The 14,234-nt window shown below is 36.9% G+C and overlaps 1 protein-coding gene and 1 long non-coding RNA gene across 4 annotated transcripts; one reads left to right on the top strand and one right to left on the bottom strand.

The window, feature by feature from the left end:
- The first annotated feature begins 987 nt into the window (after positions 1–987).
- Positions 988–4,031, top strand: LOC110874501. Its single transcript, XR_002556002.2, has 3 exons — positions 988–1,323; positions 2,269–2,358; positions 3,817–4,031. It is a non-coding gene; the product is annotated as an uncharacterized LOC110874501 (long non-coding RNA).
- Positions 4,032–9,637: 5,606 nt separating this feature from the next.
- Positions 9,638–13,661, bottom strand: LOC110878171 (spermine synthase). 3 transcript variants are annotated; one of them, XM_022126433.2, is made up of 11 exons: positions 13,528–13,661; positions 12,350–12,524; positions 12,133–12,177; positions 11,853–11,929; positions 11,656–11,778; positions 11,469–11,573; positions 11,316–11,388; positions 11,154–11,225; positions 10,874–11,069; positions 10,552–10,678; positions 9,638–9,870 (listed from the first exon to the last, which is right to left on the bottom strand). In XM_022126433.2, the coding sequence occupies exons 2-11, from the start codon at positions 12,498–12,500 to the stop codon at positions 9,811–9,813; spliced, it is 1,029 nt and encodes a 342-aa protein (XP_021982125.1). In that variant the 5' UTR covers positions 12,501–12,524; positions 13,528–13,661; the 3' UTR covers positions 9,638–9,810. The 3 variants fall into 3 exon arrangements, with proteins under 3 accessions (XP_021982125.1, XP_035833386.1, XP_035833387.1); XM_035977493.1 differs by lacking the exon at positions 13,528–13,661 and adding an exon at positions 12,869–13,048; XM_035977494.1 differs by lacking the exon at positions 13,528–13,661 and adding an exon at positions 12,788–12,878.
- Between the last annotated feature and the right edge of the window lie 573 nt (positions 13,662–14,234).

The raw sequence follows: 14,234 nt of genomic DNA, 5'->3' as shown, positions 1-14,234 counted from the left end.
ACCCCTAATTTTATAATGAGATTGGCAGAAATCATGATGCAATGAATCTACTGAGAACGGTGAAAGAATGCTCATGAATGAAAGCTCATGATACCAGATGGACAAGATCAACCCTGTTAAGATACGGATTCGTGAAGGAGCGAGTCGACTCGGGTTGTTACACGTTGGTCGGTGCCAAATTAGCAAGGTTAGTAAATGGTTTAACTTGTGGATGTTAAATAGAAAGTTACATATTGAATGATGCTTTTATGTGAACTGGTGGTACTGAACTTGAACGATCATAACTGTGGAAATTATGATAGAATATACGAAACGACAAGTATCGATAAGAAATGCTAACCTTGATGCTCGGCTTGTTGGCCATGTTCATTTGAACAAGGCATGGTAGAAAAGATATGCATGACATAGATAACAATAGTAACCATGGAAATAATGCTTAGTCTTCATGTTAAGTACGGATAAGTAGGTGTAAAAAGGGTGACTTGGTTGTAATAATAAGTCTTCGAATGATTACAGTAGGCGTATGATAATAAATCGACCCTTCCTATGAGCTTAAAGCTAATCAGAGGTACTGAGAGTAATGGAATGTGTAGGATAGCTCATAGCGAACAAAATGAAAGATAGCATATGGTGTATGAGTAGTATGAAATAATCGATTTATTTCGATTAGCAAATATATGAATGTAATATGTTTAAATAGGAAGTTAGAAATAAGCCATAGACTAGGGTTTGTACGATTAATAATTGTATACAATTGAAATAAATCCAATGAATGAAACGCTAGTGATGGTATGCGCTAGGAGCTAGCATTATAAAGTAAAAGACACTAATAAGAGCTCTGGAGCAGAATCTGACATAAGTATTGTGGATGAACAACTAGAAAGGGGTAAGAGTAGAATTGGTTTGGTAAGAACGAGCAAGGTTTCGGGGACGAAACCTTCTTTAAGGGGGGTAGACTTGTAACACCCCAAAATTCGAATTATTAAATTCGTTAGCATGTTGCCATGTTTAATAAAATGAGATACAATAACTAAGTTAATAAACCTAGTTAAATGCCTATTAGATAAGCTAAATGATGAAACTTGTGGCATATATGATAGTAAGTTAAAACTTGAGGGACTTAGAGTGCCAAACTTGGAAGTTAATTTATTAAAACAAAAATCTAACACACACAAGGTGTGTGTGTGCGTGAGAATGATCAGGAACAAGGGGAAACCCTTGTTCTTCAACTACTTACAAGAACTCAAAAATTGAACCTGATTTTGAGAAGAAATCGAATGCATGAGGCTAGGTACAACTTAATCTAAGTGTATTGATCATAAGGTAAGTTCCAATTTATGATTTGATCATCTTGTATGAAGTGGGTTATTGATTAATCCACGAATTGGTATGAAATTAAGCGTGATTATGTGTTAGAATCGTTATATAAAACGTGTATTATGTATGATTCCAACTAATTTGATGATTTAAGAAGAAACCCACAATTTTGAATGAAGTAGCGACATGGGTGTTCTACCCATGTCCAATCCTTGTTTGATGTATTTGTTACTAGCTTGAAATGGGTTTTGTGATGTTAGTTTAGGGTGAATTGTAAGAATGGAATGTGATTTTGAACACTCTTTTGGTGATTAGAATTTAGAAGTTAATGGCTATGCTTGAACTAGTTGTAAACTATGCATAGTAGATTGTACGCACACCAAGTGTTTGATAAAATGACTAGGTGAAGCTAGAAAGTGAAATTGTATGAAAATTGTGAGTTTGCATGTATAGAAAGCGGTTGTGATAAAAGTAGTAGTTTACTAACTTGAAAAATATGCTTTAGATGGAACTCGTATACGAATTCGGGTTGAAAGTATATGTTGGTCAAATTTATGCATTAGGAGCTTGTACCTTGTGCTTGAATGGTGTAATGCTCACCTTGTATTAGATGTGCTTGAATCAAGGTGATTAAGAGCGAAGGTGTATGATATGTGAAAGTATATGTAAGCGAATGTGTATGCGAGTATGATTATGTGATCATGTGGTTGTAAGTACTTTAGCATCATAAGTACGAAATGTACATAGTGTCGTATGGTAGGTGCTAAATTAATATGTGTTTTATGCGTTAACATGATGGATTGCATGAGTCTAGAAAGATGTGGTTTTGGATGTATGCTTTATGATTATTAGACTTGACCATGAAAGTCAAATGTGAGTTACGCTTTTGATATGATCATTATATGTGAAATCGTGTACACTAACAAGGATGTGATTGCGGTAACATGAAAGCATTAGGGATCATGTGGACGTGGACTCAAGCACGAAAGACTAACGGGTCAAGAGGGGACAAGGAAGCCAATGCGAAAATGGACGCTCAAGGTAAGTGATTCCGTAATCACTTCTTAGTTATTTATGTAAAGTTATATGCAACTTAACTAGGTATGGTAATTGAGGTCGAATAGGAACAAATGGTATGATATTGATGAAGTATTAAACGGATCTCAGCTTTGATCCGAGCAAGGTATGCGTGATTAGGAATCGTAACTAGGTAGTAGGATTGGTTGCTTATGCAAGGTAGTGCTTGTTGTTAATAATGGGGCAAAGTTGACAAAAACGCCCTTGGTGGGGATTTCGGGTAAACGACCTTAAAAGTCATTTGGAAGTGAGCTATTCGATTAGAGTAATGTCTTTGTCTAGTATGAAAGTGAAGTATAGGGTTTTGTATGTTATAGACCTTTTAATGTATAAATACCCATAACGGGTCGAATAATTCATAAGTGAATAATAAGCCGATAGTGTAAGTTAAGAATTTCCTTAATCCGGATATGAGATTTTAAGTTCATATGATAGAATGTGAATTTACAAGCATGTAGGAAGAAACGGGAGGTTAAACGGGTAAACGGTTCAAAAGTTATGCGCGTTTTAGTGCGTACGGACGACGAAACGGAGCTGCAGAAAAATGCAAAATCTAGAGGGCGTCGCCGACGGGCATGGGGGCGTCGCCGACGGGCTCTAGAAAATCAGTTTTTGTGCTGACGGGTTAATTACCTGTCTACGGGTTTTTGGGCTACGGGTAAATGCAAGGCCCGTCGCCGACGGCCCTAGGGGCGTCGGTGACGGCCTTCCCAAGTCCCAAAAGCTGAAATCTTGTTATTTAAGTTAATATATGTACCGTGGGCTTCGGTTTGATATCCGTGGACTACGGCGGAGTTTCCAAACATGATTTTGAAGGTTCCTTGGATGTTTATGGGCTATAAAGCTAAGTCTAAGGCACACGTTAATAATGTATGGATATATAAGAGGTACGCGTGATCTAGTACGTGTTCGTTAAAGTATGTACATATGTAGATAAGCAAGTTTGTGTGTTTGTATGTATTTGTATACGTATGTAGAAGTTATGTAAGCATGTGTGTAGGCATACACGTATGTATGTTTATAACTCCAAGTGTACGTATGTAGTAGGATATGTAGTTATGCTTAATGAAATGTACGAGTGTATGTACGTATGCCTAGTTGTAGGAAGGATATGTAAGTATGTAGTTGTGTATGTAGGTATGTATAAGGGTATGTATGAGTGTATGTACGTATGTAGGTGTATATGTATGTGGGTATGTAAGTACATATATGTGTATGATTTAGACACATTGAGGGTTAACGTTATTAATGGTGTACCTTGAGAATGATAAGTAATGCAGGTACATTCATGAAGCCTCGCCAGGAAATGGATACGCAGATGAAATGCTTGAAGTTTGATAAAGAACGAGATGTGAAGTATATACGAATGATCTTGTTTATACATTGTGTGCTAATGTCTTTGAATGTATGTGGTGAATGCAGGTTGTGCGGGTCACGGAGGATCATCAAGGAATAAAGATCAAAGACCGAGTCACTTAAGGGATTGTACGGGGTTGTCTAAGGATGTAAATTGTTATACATAAGCTATGATTTATTCTATAACTGAGTCAGTTTTTCGTATTCGATATAAAAGAGTTATTATAAAAGTGAACTTTCAAGTAAGACGTAAGGTTTATAATGAAAGAATTTTTATGGCACGAACTTCCGCTGCGACTTTCGCTAATTACGTGTTAGGGTGTAACATCTTTTCACCTCTTGGTGATTTTATCTGAATTGACTTTTGATCACATAAGATATTTGCTTTATTGGCTATTAACCAATCCATTCCTAATACTACATCAAATCCAACCAGATTCATTGGGTAAAGGTTTGCCATAAATTTTTGATTAAAAATTTCTATTCTTGCCCCCTGCAAGATTTCAGAAATTCTAACGGTTTCTCCATTTGCTGTTTCTACTAGACATTCTTGTGGTAGTTTAGTTAATGATTGATTTAGGAGTTTGCAAAACGAAGTATTAATAAAACTTTGGTTTGCACCAGAGTCAAATAATACTTTAGCAAAAATATCATTAACTAAAAACGTACCAGCAATTACGTCTGGAATCATCCTGGCTTCCTCTGTAGTTAGCGCGAATGCTCTGGCATTTTTAGGATTTTTGTTGGTTGTAGCTGGAGCCAATTTCGGACAGTTTGTCCTAATGTGACCTTTTTCCCCACAATTGAAGCACATTCCATTACTGGATTTCTTCTTGCAATTCTCTTCCTTGTGTCCTGGGGCCTTGCAAAAATTACAGTAAGTAGAGCATCTTCCAGAATGCTTCTTTCTGCAGGCTTTGCAGTAGGGTGCAGAGGTAGAACCTACATTCCTACGATTGGAATTCCCAGAACGGAATTCTTGAGTAAACCTTTGGGTTAGGTTTCTCCTCTGGTCTTCTTCTCTAGTACGGATTAATTCATCTGTCAAGGTATTGGCTAGTTCTACAGCTTCCTCTATGGTTTGGAGTCTAGCTGCCTTGACTACATGTCTAATCTCTCCAATTAATCCCCAGATATAACGGGAGATTAATACCGGTTCAGGTGATGCAAGGGTAGGTACTATTCTAGCATATTCAAAGAATGTGGTAGTGTAACCCTTACTGTCTACTCCGGTCATTCTTAGATTCAGAAACTTATTTGCTATCCGTTCTTTTTCATTGGGAGGGCAGAATTTCCTTTCTACCATGTTCTTGAATTCTTCCCATTCCATATTATAAATCTTATCACTTCCTCTTGACTGGAGGATAGTGTTCCACCATTCTAAGGCTGCATTTTTAAACAGATTTGAAGCAAACATTATTTTATCTTCTTCAGCACACTTGCTTATTTTCAGAACTGCCTCAGTTTTCTCTATCCAGCGTAAAGCTGTAATGGGTCCTTCATTGCCCGAGAATTCTACTGGTTTGCAGGACCAGAATTCCTTGTAAGAACAACCATGTATCATGGTTCTTCTTCTTTTGGGAACGGGCGCTTGAAGTATGGGTCCATTGTTCACGCTGTTTTCGGGTTCAGTTGGTCGCTTACTACTATGCTTACTTTTATTATTCGCTTCCTGAACTGTTTGAATAATAAATGGCATTGCATCTATAATTCCCTGTGCCACAATATGCTGAACGGCACTATTATCCATTTGGTTTCCGTTGTTATTATTGTCCGAATTCTCATTAACCACGTTAATGTTACTCTGGTTATCGTTATTCAGATTTTCTTGATTTCCCGCGTCGGCCATCTGAATTTTAGACATTTACCAAATATTAATATCACAAATAATATTTATATATAGCAAATCACATGACACGCACTTTTTAACCAAAAGCGTCGAGCATTGCGACTTTTACTCTTTTTATATAGTATGCATCAATACACACCAGTACAGAAATAAAATTTACAGTACTGACTGAAATGTAAAACTACAATACTAATAGTATGCATCCGTAGTTTTTTTTTTCTAACACATACACACATATATTATTTTATTATTATTACTACTACCGTATTGTCATCACGTTTACTGATATGGATTCATCCAGAAATCCATATTACGCTCATCGTATTTCCATACGAGGCGTTCTCCCACCTGTCGCATTCTATCACTGCTTTCTAAAATTTCCTCCCCAAAAGTCCTAAGTTCCTGGACATTTTCTGCACTCATTGGGGGTGCAGGTTCTAGGACTGGGTTTGGAAACTGAGGTACGGGTTCCTGATACGGAGGCATAGGGGCCTGGTACGGGTATGGATTCTCTAAAATTTCCCTAACGTATGCATCACTAATGTTGTAGGGATCTTGAGGATCTAACCCTGGATAAGCTCCTAAGTTGGGTATTGGCACATTTTCCTGAATTGGGTTTTGTTGCACGTAGTCCCTAACATCGTCCCACCAGGGGTCGTAGTTGTTTGGGTCTAAAGGATCAGGTGCAGGTACCCTAGGTATCTCCTCTGGGTTGAATTCAGGCATTTCTATCTGGTTTTCTATTTCCATGGGTTGATCAGGATTTTGTGGTTGTGGTGCTAGCATTTGTTCCAGGTTTGGGTCGGCAGCAGTGGTTGCTAAAATATGGATATTAGCGATACCCCTATTGAGCATATCCTGATTATAAGCATCAGTTTCTCTTTTTGCTGCGGCTAACACTCGCTGTTCCTGCAACTTTTTCATTCTTTTCCTACGCTCGTGCGCTCCCCTACTGAACCATCCCCTCTTTTTCTGAGGAAATGGCTCTTCAGACTGAGCCTTAAACACAAAGATCCCTTCTTCTGTGTCAGCAGAATACCCTGAGAGGGCAGGCTGAGAAGAGGAGGTGCCTTCGCTCCTAGGCGAACCAGACAGTTGACGATAGGCGTCAGAAGGTCCTTGGTCACTCATACTGTAAACTAACAAATAGTCAGATAACACATAGCAAGAAATACAATTATACACGTATTTCCATAATTTATTTCCTAACACTTTGAATTTTGATGTCAGCAGAACACTTCTGTGGCTGAATCAGTGGCATAGCTCTGATACCACCTTCTGTCACAGCCCCCGATCCCCATCTCCCGGGAACGGGTGGCCGTGAGCCAGTTTCGGTGGTATCACATTTATTTATCCAATTTGGCAGCGGAAATTTTCATCAGGACCGTAGTTAGGAAATATTTAATCAGAGTAAACCACCACATTTTATAACATTAAACATATGGGTAAAAACCCAAGTTTTCAATACACACGTTTCATAGGAATAAATCCTATTTATTTAATAAAAACATCCATTTTATTCTTAGGTAACTTTATTGCCACTTTTCCAAGCCTTCAGTGCTGTCCAGCTGGCTTCTATTTGGCTTTCACATTTTGTTACCTGAAACGCGTTTTAAAAAACATTTTGTCAGTGGGAAATACTGGTGAGTGAATCCCAATTTAATCAAGTTTAAGTAAAAACCAATTTGCAGTATTGAGGGCACATCCGCAATTACATTTGTATCCCAAGACATCACAATTAACATCAGTGGTACGGTCATACTCAACTTATGGGATGTTACCACACCAGTAACCAATTTTGTATACAAAACCCCAACATACCCACTATAATTGTATTCTTCACAAATACTCAATAACTGTCATTTGCATGGAAATGTATTTAAGGTTTTGTAAAAACAGTTAACAAAAAGGAGATTACTCACATTGCTGTTTTAGGTTTTTCGTAAGGGTTTCCTGGAGATAATCTATAAATTACACAAATGCACGTGTGTTAGTATAATAACCCATTTTAACATTAGTAATACCCTCCCCGAGACGGCATTCCAACGACTACGTCGGGCAGAACCACGACAGCCGTTACGGAACCCTAGATCAATCGGGCAGCGTATCTAATACGTCTCCAGGGGTTATAATACTTACATCGTAGCAGAACCTCGCTATTTTAGGGGATATGGAACTCGGGTATAATGCCCACTATTTAAAAGTGTAGAGAGACAGAAAGAAAATGAACGAAAGCAGACTGAAGGCCGTTGCCTTCTATTTATAGTGCTGAATTCGAGTCCCCACGCGGCCCGCGTGGAATTTGGGCCGGGCTTACGCGGCCCGCGTCAACTCCGGGTTAAAGCGTAGCTTGGTCCGGTCACTATGTAGCCTCGACACGCATCGAACACGTGGCCGCTCCGGGCTGTGCCACAAATCAGGACGCTCGCGGCCCGCCTTCACTTAACCAAACTTGTACGCGGCCCGCTTCAACTAAAGGTTTTGGCGATATCCTGGTATACACTCGCGCGGCCCGCTTAAGCTTGAGGTGAGGCCCTACGCGGCCCGCCTCAACTTAATTATTAATGTTTTTTATTTATTTTATATAGTATAATCTATTTTGGGGCTCGGTTTTCACATACGGGGTGCATATAAAGACATATTGATATATTTAAAGATATATTAGGGTGTCGGAAATATTATGAGGATGTCTGTTTTACCGAGGGTTGTTATAGTTTGGGCGGGAGTTTAAGCCCGGGCGTGGGGCATGCTAGCAATCCTATGTGGCCGGCTCTTATTGGCTTGTTGGCTAGGGCATAGCGGGCCATGTTTAAATTTTAAAATATAACCGTTGGCCAAGCCAAGTCGGGCCAGCCACGCCCCGCCATACCCCACGGACACGTCACTCACCAGCAGGAGGGCTCGAACTCCACATTAATTGACTAATTTTGTGTTACATTAAATCAAAATGGGAACCATATTTACTTTTCAAATCTAGTTTAAAAATGATTATTTATGTTAATTTCTTAAAATATTATTCAATCTACAACTAGTTTTGTGTTCCATTTTTTTTATGATAAAAGTCGTATTTTGTTTTTTTTGTCAACTTTTATTTTCTAAATAAATTTATGTATTTTCTAAAAGTTTATATTTTAGGGGCCCGTATTTTATCTTGGCACAGTGTTCACAAATTTTTGAAGATTTTCGGAGACGGCCAATGGTCACGTGAAACACACTTTTAAAATCTCATTGTACACAAAACTACTTTTGCTTATTGCACTTTTATTGGTATCATCAACAAAACATGCGTTTTGATGATGAAATTTAATTAATTCATATGCAAAACTAACTCAAGTATTCCATGTATACTCATTCATTTGGTTATTAGTAATCCTAATTAATGCATGAACTTTAGATATATGTAAAAACTAGTTGAGTAAACTTTCGTTTTGCTCTCTGTGGTTTGGTCACTTTAACGGTTTTGCCCCAAACCTTTAAAAATAGTCATTTTACTCCCTGATGTTTTGGTTGTGTTGCCAGTTTGCTCCCTGCGGGGAGCAAAATAGAAAAACAAACAATTTGGATGGAGTTAGAGGCGGGGAGCAAACTGGCAAAAAAAACTGAAACATCAGGGAGTAAAATGACTATTTTTAAAGGTTTGGAGCAAAACCGTTAAAGTGACCAAAACACAGGGAGCAAAACGGAAGTTTACTTAAACTAGTTTTATAACTCATAAAAGCATACCGGAGATCAATATGAATTAGTGGTATTTTATTGATTAAAGTGATCTAAACATATAATTAGAGTTCTTTTAAAACAATCAATTGTTGCAAGTGACGTTGTGCAACACTATCAACTTATCAAAAGGCCATAACATTGCTAATGCGACTTCGTAGTCGAAAGTTTTCATGACACCCAATAGATAATGGTAGCCATACGTCTAGTTTGTTGTTCAAAAAGCATCAAGCCTAACCCGATTATCCCATTTGAGTTATGGTTCAAGTTGACCAACGCCTTCTAGCGAAAAAAAAGAAACAATTCTGGCTATAAACTGATGTATAAAAGCTCAAACCATGCATACTATTTCACTTTATTAATTTGGTGTTATAGTTGTGCAATTAAAGACAGGTAGTACAGCATAAGACCATAAGTTGACCAACATTGGATCATATTGACAATCTACATTCACAATATACATATGAATTCAAGCCCTCATCTCATACTAATAAGCTTCAGAGACTACTCACTTGCTTCTTCACAAAAGACGGCAAGGCGAATGCAGCTCTATGTATCTGTTCAAAATCGAATATGATATATGTGAATATGAATAACGTAATATTAAATGTTTATTAAATGCGACGGTTTTGACCTATGTATGTATAAATGGGTCGATTTGGCTTGTGATTTATCTCAAATGGGTCAAGGAATTTGGCTACACGCAGGGGTGAGCAGAAAAACCGAACAAATTGTCCAATAGTTCTCCTTATATAAACGATCGCCTATATATTATTTGCCGCATGATGTAATTGGTTGAAATTAGTTTGAACCCACCCATGTTCAAAGCTAGCGGTTAACCGAATTAATCGAATCATCTTTTCCAATAACCAAATTATTCAACCGTTTATAACCCAAATCGGTAACGAAAATCTAAAAACGAACCATTGGTTATAGGTTCAGTTGTAGTCCCCTGTCCCCATAACCAAACTGATAAACCCATGCTCACCTCTGACACTTGTAAGCCGCCTAGGGTTTGTTTTAACAGATACAACATCCTAAATCGTTTTGTTCTGAAAGTTAATAATTATTGTAAAAATACTGATCTTATAACAACAAGTGACATATTAGGTGTTTGTGGGTCAACTCAACCCGTCCCGACCTGTACTAAAGATGACTTGTTTCAACCCAAACTCTTTTCGACATGTTATTCAACTGCCGAATAAGTATTAGTATACAAGATATAAGATGAGAGTTACCTGAGAGTTGTAGAATTTTGGTTCGCTCTGATCATATGCTCCCTCTAGCTTCTCAATGGGATTTACAGGATTTCTAAAATCTACATGCGGGCCCTCCGTTGAGCACAGTATGAATCCAATCACACCACTGTAAAACCAATAAATAACAACATGATGATTGATGAACATCGGTGTTATTAAAATGTAAATAAACGCTTAGCAGGGTATTGGTGGGATCCTGTGAGTTTTCGGTGACGGTTCTCACACTTCTCATAAACTAATGTAAATAAAGTAGTAATTTAACAGTTTGTTAAAACATGCAGATGATTATAACTAATCGCACCTAGGATAAGTGGGGACATTAGCCCATGCATAGTGAACCGACCCCTTGAATACTTCACGGCAAGCAGCAATCATATCGTTAATAAGATGCGTGTGGAGCCACATACTCTCAGCCATGTTACAAAGAACACCACCAGACCTCAATGCATTTGAAATCATCTCAAAAAAAGGCTTTTCAACAAGATCTTGAGCAGGACCTAATTAACAATAAAAAAATACGTGGAAAACCGCCATAACTAAAGAAAACGATTAATGAAAATGTAACAAAATTACAAACATACCTACAGGATCAGAAGAATCAACAATAATGGCATCATACTTCCCTTTCCGAACATGTCGTATGAGCTCCAACGCTGTTAAGATAAAAAAGGTTAAAAAAGGATTTGATCGGTAAGAATGTTTTACGTCAATATATTCATAAGCGGTAATTCGGTGGATATTACCATCTTCAACATGGAGATGAACACGAGGATCCTCGAAGCCAACAGCTAAATCGGGAAAGAACTTCTTACTAACCTACAAATAAGAATTTAAGACTTTATTTATCCATCATATAGGAGAATATAAAAAAAAATAAATAAATTTGCAGCACATACATCTATAACCATCTGATCTATCTCACATATATCGATCAGCTCCACTGAGCTGTGCCGAGCAACTTCCCTAAGCACCCCACCATCACCGCCACCCACAACCAGGACCTGTAATTATCCCGTACGTTGTTTTAGCACTACTTACATTTAAATAATAACAGTTGGTAAAAAAATAATAAAGCAAAGTTACATTTTTTGGTGTTTGGATAGAGCAAAGGGGAAGATGAGCTATCATCTCCTGGTAGGCAAACTCGTCTTTCTCGGTTAGCTGAAGGATACCATCAAGAACTAGCACTTTCCCGTACGTTGCAGACTGCAAATTAAGTAAACGTATTCAGAATATATGGGTAATTTTCGATAATAAACCAGTTAGGGGAAAGAAGTTACCTCAAAAACTAGGACCTCCTGAAACTTTGATCTTTCTTTGAATAATACATTTTTTACTTCTAATGAATGTGCTTCTCCTGCAAGCGAATATTATTTAATATCTGAAATTTTACTACATGTTTGTTCAATACCAGGAAAAAATAAAGAACTAAACATATTCATTCTATAAGATCATTGTATCCTATAGATTTTAATAGAATGAACATGTAGCTAAAATAAATAAATAAATAGATAAATAACAGAAACTAATCCGATTGAAGTTGATCAAAAGTATGAATACCTGGCCACATAGGGTTATTGAAGTAAACTCGTTTATCACCTTTATCTGCCATAGAAACATAACGATGATCAGAATATATCGAAAATCATAAGCGTAAATTACTTCTCATGTTGATAAGAGAGTTAACATCCATAATCACGACAACAATAGAAAGTTCTCTAGCTTTTGAAGATATTAACATGACAAAAGAAAGTAAAAAAGGTGAAAAGATAATGACCAGATGAATTCTGATGCTCAGTGAACCATCCTGAAACAACGGTTGCGTGACAATTAGCTTCCAGCTCAGCATCAGGGGAGAAAGCCCGTGCTTTCAAGCAACATGGAGGGATAGCAGCTAGCTCATTCTCGTTAATCTTACGCTGATCCATTACTTACTTCACCAGTTCCAGCCTCTAATCAAAAACCAACACGGCCCGTTACAAAAATGAACTCATTGTTAAAAGTGGAAACAACCAACATACTAAATAACATAACAAATTGAGTAATGCATAAAAATCTGGTCCGAAAGGAACTTTACGCTTTACAGCGCATACTTTAATCTGCAATCACTAAGTTGTGTGTCCAAAAAGTTAGTAACTAAAGCTAGATTCTAATGTTTACACGACGAATCCGAATAATTGACTGATTTACAAACTATAAAAGAAGTATGAATCACCATTCAACATAGTAACATAACAAATCGAGCGATGCACAGAAATTTGGCCCGAAAGGAACCTTAACACTTTACAGCACATACCTTAATCTTCAATCGCTAAGTTATGCGTCCAAAAAATCAGTAACTAAAGCATAGATTCTAATGTTTACACGCGTACGAAAGCGAACAATTGACAAATTTACAAAGTGGAGCATAAACACCTAAAATGGACCAAAATAAAATGTGTTCATTTAAATGGTTAGAATTATTCCAGATCAACACCAATGAAGAAAGGACCACTCCCACTTTATATGAGACATATAATAATCCATCCATAAAAGGTATATATAAATATATAACAAAATTTGCCTAGACAGCAACTAAATACCAGACGACAAATAAGATACCCTATATCCATCTTACATTTTATAATAAAAAAAAATAAAAAATAAAAAATAATAAAAAGAAAACCGTTTATTTTGAGCAGCAAACACAACAAAACAAGATGCAGAAACACGAATTATCTAATCGATCGGCATGTAATTATGTAAACATCAACATAAGCATATACATTATTAGATCGTAAGTAAGATTAGGTCAGAAATTTTGCAAAGAAATCAGTTGAATTAACGAACAGAACGGAGAATCATGATTTGTTTCAGTTAGAACGTAGCAAGTTTGGAGTTGATTACATGAACAATTGCATAAAGTTTATATATACGTAAAAGGAGATAAAGAGGATCGGTTAATGGAGAACTCACAGTGTGTCAGAATTTGGGCTCCGTTTTCGTCTGGTTTGAAAAGTAGATGAACTGGCGTAACGGGAGCATACATACGTGTGTGTATATATACACACACACATACAAACAGGGGAGTGGGTGTTGTGAAATGACCAATGTGTCCTTGTTATCAACGTGCAACTTTTTGGTAAAGAATAATTATAGAAAAATACAAAATTTTATTGCTTTATACATGCTAAGAATAATTGTAAGAAAATACAAAATTTTATTGCTTTATTTATGACGGATACAATTTTATTGCTTTATACATGCTAAGAATAATTATAAGAAAATACAAAATTTTATTACTTTATTTATGACGGATACTAATGTTAATAAAATTTATAAGAACATTCTGTTCGATTAATTTTAATTTTAATATTAATAAGCAACTGACACATATAGGTTTTTTTATATATACTAGGGAGAAAGCCCGTGCGATGCACGGCATGCATAATAATTATTGTTTGTTTGTGGTAAGATGTCTGACACAACTGGTGCATAACATGTAAGACAATACGCCTAGAAAGGGGCGTGCTTAAACTTTATTAAACCATGGACCATAATACCATATAAAATAATTCGACAATGATATGGGCTAGCTCATATATGTCACCTTTACATTCTCTCTTTAAGAAAGGGAGGCGTATCCCATGTTTATTTTTTTCAAAAAGCCAACTTCTCCCTTA

The sequence above is a fragment of the Helianthus annuus genome, chromosome 9, assembly GCF_002127325.2.
Source record: "Helianthus annuus cultivar XRQ/B chromosome 9, HanXRQr2.0-SUNRISE, whole genome shotgun sequence".
Classification (NCBI taxonomy): domain Eukaryota; kingdom Viridiplantae; phylum Streptophyta; class Magnoliopsida; order Asterales; family Asteraceae; genus Helianthus; species Helianthus annuus.
This window is presented reverse-complemented; position numbering and strand designations above follow the sequence as displayed.